This window comes from Emydura macquarii, unplaced genomic scaffold, assembly GCF_026122565.2.
Source record: "Emydura macquarii macquarii isolate MOO-44397 ecotype Brisbane River unplaced genomic scaffold, CSIRO-AGI_Emac_v2 contig_253, whole genome shotgun sequence".
NCBI lineage: Eukaryota > Metazoa > Chordata > Testudines > Chelidae > Emydura > Emydura macquarii.
In genome coordinates, this window is record NW_027130390.1 from 1 (window position 1) to 9,392 (window position 9,392).

The following is a 9,392-nucleotide window of genomic DNA, read 5'->3' on the forward strand; positions in this document are numbered from 1 at the left end:
ATTATTAAACAGTATTTTCAATAGATGTAACCCTGAGCCACTTGTTGCATTATTTTGTAATCTAGGACATTTCACTCTTGTATATGGTTGTTTAATGATCTTTAGTTTATTATTCTGCCAAGTGTAAAATTTCCCCACTCTCCAGTCACTAGGGTTTGGTCCAAAACAGTTAGAAATCAGCAAAAAGACTTTATGGATGAAACAGGAAACTTTTCGAATTCAGGAACCTGCCTAGCTGGGGCAGCAAAGAAAGTTTTGTGGAATCAGCAGGGGAACCAAGAGGTTTGGAACTAGTGAGTCGCTCTGAAAGCAATGGAAAGAGATATGGTGTGGGAACACGACCAAGCATTTGAACAGAAGCCAGCAGCAGAATTACTCAATCTGTCACATAAGCAAGGCTTTCAGCCAGAATGAGCATTGAAAGCGTCACATTATGAGAAGCAACAAAGCAACATGAGTTAATAAAGACTTTTTAACCATTTTATGTACATACAATGTAGCATATGTATTTTAAATGTACAAAACAGAGTTAATTTCCTACCATGAAAGGGGAAAAAGCAAAAACAAGGAGACGAGCTCCACCCACTTCGGCAGATTCAACAGCTGCACAGAAGAAGCCATAGGTAGCATCCAAGAAAACCAAGGCATTGATGTGGCTATGATAAAAAACTTTGTGAAGGTGAAACTTCCCCAGTGGAGAATGATTGAAGTGCCACCTGCATGGGGACAGAAAATGGAAACTGGGGGAGGTTTTGGGGGTGTGGGGAGCTATGGGGCATAGGGTAATTGGAGGGTGGGAAGGAGCACAGGATGGAGAGGTATATCTCACCCTGCAACATCAGGAATTTTGACCTTATCTGCCACCCCACAGCGCCTTCCCTTTGCCACAGATGGTTCATGTGGCTCCAATACAGGTTGATAGTCCTGGCACAGCCGGCTCTGTGCAGCATTGTTACACTTATGAAATAAACAGCAGGATCTTATTCAAGGGGCAAGGCAGTATGCCGTGTTTATTATGGATACAGAAAATATTTGAAAAAGTAATTGCCTAAGACACACACACACACAGAGTTCTGCAGGAGGGATATAATTACTAGCCTCTTTGTTGCTCAAGCTAAATCACTGTCCAGGTGACTCAGACACGGGGATGGAGCCAGGCTCTGTCGGTCGTGACACGACGCTTCTTGGGCTTTGCAGAACGAGCCCAAAGTCTAGGTTTCTTTACCCCATTTTTATACTTATCCATTCCCATTCGGGTCTATGGATTCTGTTATATTAGATAGTTTTCTTGTTTGATGTAATTGTTAATTATATTTGATATCGCAAGTGTGACAGCAGCTTTCACATTATTCTTTTATTTTTGTTTTACACTTTGTTTTGCTCCTGTTTTTGGGAGTTAACTCCGCTGTTTTTCAGGGTTATTCTGATTTTCGGCCATTTGGGTTGTAAAAGGTTTTTAAACAAAAGCATCTTTTTTCTCTCCTGCCCTATTAAACAGTATTTTCAATAGATGTAACCCTGAGCCACTTGGTGCATTATTTTGCAATCTAGAGCATTTCCCTTTTGTATACAACTGTGTAATGATATTTAGTTTATTATTCTGCCAAGTTTAAAATTTCCCCACTCTGCTGTCACTAGGGTTTGGTCCAAAACTGTTAGAAATCAGCAAAAAGACTTTATGGATGAAAGAGGAAACTTTTCGAATTCAGGAACCTGCCTAACTGGGGCAGCAAAGAAACCGAAGGCAGTTTGGTGGAATCAGCAGGGGAACCAAGAGGTTTGGAACTAGTGAGTCGCTCTGAAAGCAATGGAAAGAGATATGGTGTGGGAACATGACCAAGCATTTCAACAGAAGCCAGCCGCAGAATTACTCAATCTGTCACATGAGCAAGGCTTTCAGCCAGAATGAGCATCGAAAGCAACACATTATGAGAAACAACAAAGCAACATGAGTTAATAAAGACTTTTTAACCATTTTATGTACATACAATGTAGCATATGTATTTTAAATGTACAAAACAGAGTTAATTTCCTACCATGAAAGGGGAAAAAGCAAAAACAAGGAGACGAGCTCCATCCACTTCCGCAGATTCAACAGCTGCATAGAAGAAGCCATGGGTAGCATCCAAGAAAACCAAGGCATTGATGTGGCTATGATAAAAAACTTTGTGAAGGTGAAACTTCCCCATTGGAGAATGATTGAGGTGCCGCCTGCATGGGGACAGAAAATAGAAACTGGGGGAGGTTTTGGGGGGTGTGGGGAGCTATGGGGCATAGGGTAATTGGAGGGTGGGAAGGAGCACAGGATGGAGAGGTACATCTCACCCTGCGACATCAGGAATTTTGACCTTATCTGCCACCCCACAGCGCCTTCCCTTTGCCACAGGTGGTTCATGTGGCTCCAATACAGGTTGATAGTCCTGGCACAGCCGGCTTTGTGCAGCATTGTTACACTTATGAAATAAACAGCAGGATCTTATTCAAGGGGCAAGGCAGTATGCCGTGTTTATTATGGATACAGAAAATATTTGAAAAAGGAATTGCCTAAGACACACACACACACAGTTCTGCAGGAGGGATATAATTACTAGCCTCTTTGTTGCTCAAGCTAAATCACTATCCAGGTGACTCAGACATGGGGATGTAGCCAGGCTCTGTCGGTCGTGACACGGCGCTTCTTGGGCTTTGCAGAAAGAGCCCAAAGTCTAGGTTTCTTTACCCCATTTTTATACTTATCCATTCCCATTTGGGTCTATGGATTCTGTTATATTAGATAGTTTCCTTGTTTGATGTAATTGATAATTATATTTGATATCGCAAGTGTGACAGCAGCTTTCGCATTATTCTTTTATTTTTGTTTTACACTTTGTTTTGTTCCTGTTTTTGGGTGTTAACTCCCCTGTTTTTCAGGGTTATTCTGATTTCCGGCCATTTGGGTTGTAAAAGGTTTTTAAATAAAAGCATCTTTTTTCTCTCCTGCCCTTGGAGCTGAGAACCATTCTCTAAGCAATTACTTCACACGAGCAAAGGGGAGATGTTGGATGTTATCGTGATTTGATTTCATTGTGATTTCATTGTGTGATTTCATGGTTTTTGGTGGTTTGATTTTTCGATTTTGTGTCATCATGATTTGATTTGATCATGATTGGGTTGCCCCGAATTTTTCCTGTTCTCTTTATCCTGAATCTTTCCCTATTTGCCTAACGTCCCTTTGTGAACTTCACCGCCTCCTTGGGGACCCTTTGTGAACTCGCAAATGGATTTACTTTGAATATGTGTTAGCCATCATTGATATGTTTTCAGTATGGGTAAAAGCATATCCTTGTAAGCAAACAGATGTGAGTAACTGTCACCAAGAAACTATTGACAGAATTTATACCTTGGTTTGGGTTACCCCTCATCCTGGACAGCGATAAAGAGACCCACTCCAGAGAACAAGTCATTGAAAACCTATGTGCAGAAATCAGCTTAAAGTGGCCAAATGGCTTACCCATGGCTCTCATATATCTTAGAAATACTGTCAACAGAAAACATGGACCATCTCCACATGAGATCCTTATGGCCAGATCCATGAGATCACCACTAGACTCACAAGGATTGGATCTGCACTTAACTGATGATGTGATACTGAACTATTGTAAATTATTAATGAAGTGTGTTAAGTCTATCTACTCACAAGTTCAAGAAGCCCTTCCAGCACCTGCAACAGAACTGTACCACTCCTCCAACCTGGCAATGGGGTCTGTGTAAAAGTCCACCAACAACAGAATGTGTTGCAACCTCGGTGTAAAGGACCTTATTTAGTGCTGCTAGCCACTAACACTGCGGTGCAATGTCAAAGATACCTTAACTGGATTCATGCTTCACATTGTAAGCAGACTCTACCACCAAAAGAAGAAAACAACCAAGAAACCCAGCAATTAATGGACATTTTGTTTTGCTGTGAAAATTCAAAACCCTCCAAGGAGACCTTATATTCTAACTGTCTTGACTGCCTGTTAGTCTCGTTTGATGTAATGCAACCTGAATATGTACGTAGTTCTAATGTTTTGCCTTGTAATAATGTATAACAATATGTTATCCCAGTCTCTCCTTGAAAACCATGTCTGTAGTTTTGGGTATGATTGTCCAAGCAGACAACCGCCTCCCTTGCCTCCCCGTAGCATGCCCAGTGGAGAAGGCATCAGACCAACCTGGAGCCTGGGCCTCCTGGACCTATGCCCCACTGGTCAGTGTGCGGGAAGGGTAGGTGCCTGGACCACTCTTTAGATGAGAGTGAGGGTGTGTGGAAGTACAATTTATAGCAGGACAAGTGCTTGAACCTGAACTACAGAAAATGGCTTCGTGGAACAGGCAAACCTAAGTGTGTTTTAGCAAAAGTTTTGTTTCAATGTTGTTGTAATTCCCCCCAGTAGTAATGGATAAGAGAGGCCACAGATGCTTATGCCCTTTCAAATCAAAGTCTTTTTTATGTTGTACTGGAAGTACAAAAGGGAGGATTGTGGAATCAAAGAATTAATCATAAAATTGATTAATAGAATGCCTGGTCTGAAACTGGTCATAGAAGGCCTGGCCTGAAGTTGTAGCCTGAAACTGAAATAGAAGCCCCAGGCTAAACCATTAACAGAAGGCCTCAACTGAAATTAGGATAAAGATGTTAAAATCCCACAAGAGGTCTTTGAACCACACCCAAGAGGCAAGTCTCTGTTATGAGCCTTAATTGAAGTCTGAACAGACTTCACCTGTTTTGATAAGTACCAGTACCTGCCCTCCTTTGTCTTACTGGCCCCACAGAAACTCACTTCATACAAATTATCATTTGAACAAGTATTGTGTCACCACCCATCTTCGGGAGTTATCCAGGGTCCCTGAAAACCTGATTGTATACTCAAGTGACTCATTGGGTGTTCCTGTGAGGGCGTCTGGTGTGCCCCACTGTGCATTGTGATTGTCTTTCCTGTTAAGTATAAACTGTTAATCAAATTCCACTATACGATCAACATGTAAATGAACCTAAGCAACCCCTATATAAGTCTTTTGTATCTGGTAGCCAGGTGAAGTACATTTGCCCAGCATCCAGACATGCTGCTTGACTTCCCTATAGCCACCAGGGTTTTCCCTATGGCTATAGTATTCCCCATAGCTATGGTTATGTGATTGTGTGTGTGTGTCACAATTAAAGCTGCACCCGATCCAACTCTAAAATGTAGCTGTGTGATTCTTTTCCACGACACAATCAATGTGTCCAGAACATCCCTATCTATAATGCCTAGTTTTATTCTTTCTCAGTGTGAGGGTTAACCCTTAAGCTTCAAATACATATCCATGGTCCGGGCCTGCTCTGTGTCAGGCCTACATCACAGTGCTGTGGCCTACAGCATCCGGGCAAGCAGGTGCTGTGGATGAGGTGCCTCCTGCCGGCTCAGTTGTGTCTGAAGCAGAGTTGAGGGTCCCTGGCTGTGTCTGCGCCGGGCGATACGGCCCCTTCTGGCCCCCTGAAGCAGAAACCGAAGCAGGAATTGACTCACCTGGAGACCAGCTGCCCAGGGCTCGCTCCTGCCCCCTGCAGCCAGGGTGTGTGAGGGCATCAACGGGGACCCCAGCCACGGTTCCTATATCCAGATGGGGCTCAGCACAGACTCCAGGGATCTCACACGACGGTGGGACGTCTCGGGGGGGAGACACATTAGGGGGCTCTGCACTGCAGGGGGCGGGGTAGGGTGGCTCAGGTAGGGGCACAGTGCTCAGGCTGGGGAGATGTACTGGGGATGGTGGGGACTGAGTAGGGGGCATTGTGGTGTATTGGGCAGGTGTGGGGGGGGGCAGGATGGGCACTAGGGGGTGCTCTGTGGGGGCATCACTCACTTTTCCTCCTCCACAGGTAGCAGCCCAGGGCCCCGGCTCCCAGCACAGCGAGGAATGCGCCAGCCACGATCACCAGGAGACCCGCCGGGGCTGTGGTCTTGGCATCTGGAAATGTCCCGTGACAGACTGAGCTACGAGCCCCCAAAATCCCTGTGCCCCTCCCCTCCCATGGGTCCTGCCCCCTATCCCGATGGGCCTGGGTTAGCATCTCCCTGCCCCTACTCAGGCTGCCTCCCCGCCACCCGCCTGTCTGTCCATGTGTCTGGAAATCCCCCTCTCTGCCTCCCCTCACCTCTGAGCCCCCCCAACCCCCTCTTACCCTCCCCCAGTACCTCTCTATCTACCCATCCCTTGGTGCCCCCCAAACTCCCCCTCTGCATTTCCCACCTCCCTCCTCCCCCGACCCATTGTATCCATCTCCCCCATTTCCCCCCTCAGTAGTGGTCACCCCATTGCTCCTCCTGCCCTGCCCCCAGTACTCACCCCAGGTCGCCCTCAGGGAAGCGTCCCCCAAACTGCTGTGTCTCACCACACACACATGCTCCGTGGGGCCGACCCCCTCCTGCCCCAGCTCGATGGACACCCGGACCTGGAAGGTGGGGTCTGCGTTGGGCCGGATCCCGCTGGTCACCTGCTCCCCCTGGCCCCCCCGGTCCCCCCGCTCCCAGGTCACCTCGATGTCGCGGGGGTAGAAGCCCGTCACGTGGCAGACGAGTCGGGGTGGCCGGTCCTGGGTCCCTGGGACGAGGGCCACATGTGCTGTGGGCCGGGCTGCGAGGAGGGCGAGAAAGGGTCGTGAATCACAGGGACTGGCACAGCAGGGGCTGCGGGTCGGGAGTGAGGGGCACCGGCCGAGCTGTCACCTGTCTTCTGAGCCGTGAAAGGCGCAGAGATTTGGATCAAGAACTTGCAATGATGGGGCATGATGCGTTTCCTTGCAGCGAACATGTCTCCTTGGCGGTTCCAGCGCTCGGCCACGTGCCAGGCGGCTGGGTGCATGGAGAACCAGCGGTTCTGGTCGGCCCGGTACTGCAGCACGTCCTCCCCGTTGAGGGAATAGCGGGTGGTGGCTTGGGCGGCTCCGGTGCCATCGTCCAGCTCACAGCTGTGCAGGATCTGCAGGTAGTAGGGCTCTGGGGGCAAAGGGGCTGTGTCAGCCACTGAGATATGGAGCTACCCAAGAATCCTGATTTCCAGACCCCCATTCCTCTCCCAAAGCTGGGATAGAACCGAGATGTCCTGAATCCCAGGTCTCCGTCTCTAACAACTAAGTATCAGGGAAATCACTCCCCTCTCGTGTCCACCTCCTTTCAGCGCCCGCCCATACCCTCCCTGATCCGAGCGGAGTGCTGGGGGACAGGGACTCACCCCTTTCTGGGGAGCTGGTGTTCACTTCCTGCACAAGGGCCTGGTACTCGTTCTGCACCCAGGAGTCCCAGTTTAGACAATCAGCTCTGCCTGTTCTCCAGAACTGCTGGCTGTCTTGATTCTCTGGGGCATAGCCGTTGCGGGGAGCCAGCCTGCCAGCACTGTAGGCTGAGATCACCAGGTCGTTCATCTGCTCCACGCTCAGTTGCCTGGGCAGGCCGGGGGCTGCCTGCGGGGAGATGAGTTGGTGATAGGAGAGATGGTGAACTCCTATAGGAAGTAGAGAGACGGGATGTTAATGGGACCCAGGCATCCAGGACAGCAATGCAAGGGGATCACACAGCGCCCAGCCCTGAGGGAAGGTGCTGACATAGGGTAATAGGACCCAGGCATCCGAGAGACCAGGGGTCACTTACCAGCCAAGGCAGGGGAGCAGAGATACAGGAGCCAGAAGGAGACCGAGACAGGTTTGGCCCGAGGAGCCATCGCCCTGGAGAGGACAGGAGGGTCGCTCTACGGGGCAGGGTCTGGGGCCAGGCCCCAGACAGCTGGCGGGAGCACGGCCGCCCTTCCCTGCGCTGAGCTGTCTGCTGCTCTGACAGGAAACACGAAAGGGGAAACCCAGACGCACAAGCGGAGCCAAGTCCAATGCAGACAAATCAGCTGTCCCCTCCCCGCCCAGCTCACTGCGTCACAGGAAGCCTCGTTCCCCCGGCAATGCAACAAAGATCGAATAACTCCTGCTGCTGGCTCTGTTATAACAAGTGTTTCCTTTATGGGGAGGTTTTTCTCTGAGTGCAGCAGAGCAATCTTGAGCTGTTCCGACCCCCAGCCATTGTTACCGTTGACCAGGGCTTTCCAGACACACGGGACTTAATGGGTCGTGTCCTTCAGTCCAGGAGGCTGGATTGTCGCCGCCTTAGTGATGCTGCTGGAGCCATTCCAGCTGCTCAGGGCTTCTGGCCCGTAACCTCTGGTGTTATCAGCACCGGCTGGGCCTGCCAAACCCCTCATGTTACCAGGGACGGTCCTTATTGAAATAGAAAATTGTCTGTCCTGTACTCAGGCAGTTCAGGGCACCTTTAACCTGTATTCCAACAGCACGGGCCAGTTCTCATGTGTGCATCTGTGCCTGGCCGGGGGTGGTCCGCTCTCTCAGGGTGCAGCCTCCCCGCTCACAGAGTCACTGCCCACGGCCCCAGCAGAGGGGAGGAACTGCTGGTCAGAAGCTGATGCCTCTGCAGCTGGGGAAGAGCGAGGCAGGCGGTGAACCTGGTCCTCGCAGCCGAGGCCACCAACCGCACCAGCTCCTGCTCACCGTTGCGGGGTGGGGGTGCTGAAGAAACAGTCCCTGGTTTTTGCACTGCAGGGTTGGCTAATTCAGCAGCTCTCCATGTGGCTCGTAAAGGCAGAGCGCGGGCCAGGTGTTTGGCCCTCAAACCACAGGCCTAATGCCCTGGCTCCGTGCTGACAGTGCAGGGTGACCAGATGTCCTGGTTTAATAGGGACCCTCCTGATACTCGGGGCTTTTTCTGATTTAGGAGCTTATCGGCCCCCCATCCGATCCCGATATTTCACACTTGCTGCCTGTCACCCTATTAGTTGGGGGTGGAGGATGCAGGTGGCAGGCACAGGCACAGGGAGAGGGGCTGGGCTGTGGATGGGGGTGACTAATGAGGACAGGCAGTTGACAAGCCTTGGATCAGCTGCTTGTGAAAAGCTGTATTTCCCTTGTTGGGGGAGGGAGGCGGCATCATCTCTTGCCGGCTTTGCCGTGTCTTACACGCTAAGTTCTCTCTCATTTGCCTCAGCCACTGAATAACCACGACAGCGACAGTATGAGATTGTTTTACATCGTTGCAGGGTACGTTGCTAAATCTGATGTTTCCCCCTCTCGTTAGTAGAATACCACCTGAATTCAGGCCTGCGACTGCACTGACTGTCAATTTAATTTCAACTCAACAGAACCAAGGGCTGTTGCAACACCCGACTCTTTGTGATAGCGTGCAAGGGTTCTCGTTGTTGTTTCACGCATGTAGGGCAGCACGGTGCGAGGGTCGCAGCTTAAATATCAGGCTGGGCCAAGTGGACACAGAGACCAATTCATAAATGTTGGCGGTAAAACAGACGGGCAGGATCTGTCATAGACGAAAAAACAT

At 49.7% G+C, this 9,392-nt stretch overlaps 1 protein-coding gene across 1 annotated transcript; it reads right to left on the reverse strand.

The window, feature by feature from the left end:
• Positions 1–2,025: 2,025 nt before the first annotated feature.
• LOC137153554 (class II histocompatibility antigen, B-L beta chain-like) lies at positions 2,026–7,741 on the reverse strand. Its single transcript, XM_067549041.1, has 6 exons — positions 7,650–7,741; positions 7,234–7,503; positions 6,729–6,998; positions 6,349–6,636; positions 5,866–5,970; positions 2,026–5,495 (listed from the first exon to the last, which is right to left on the reverse strand). Exons 1-6 carry the CDS (start codon positions 7,717–7,719, stop codon positions 5,353–5,355), a joined length of 1,146 nt encoding a protein of 381 aa, XP_067405142.1. The 5' UTR covers positions 7,720–7,741; the 3' UTR covers positions 2,026–5,352.
• Between the last annotated feature and the right edge of the window lie 1,651 nt (positions 7,742–9,392).

What these genes read in the sequence shown, in the direction of transcription:
- LOC137153554 (XM_067549041.1), bottom strand. Translation starts at nt 7,719, where the DNA reads ATGGCTCCTCGGGCCAAACCTGTCTCGGTCTCCTTCTGGCTCCTGTAT. An exon ending in CTGCTCCCCTGCCTTGGCTG is followed by an intron (nt 7,504 to 7,649) that starts GTAAGTGACCCC and finishes TACTTCCTATAG; the next exon opens with GAGTTCACCATCTCTCCTAT. An exon ending in CACCAGCTCCCCAGAAAGGG is followed by an intron (nt 6,999 to 7,233) that starts GTGAGTCCCTGT and finishes CTTTGCCCCCAG; the next exon opens with AGCCCTACTACCTGCAGATC.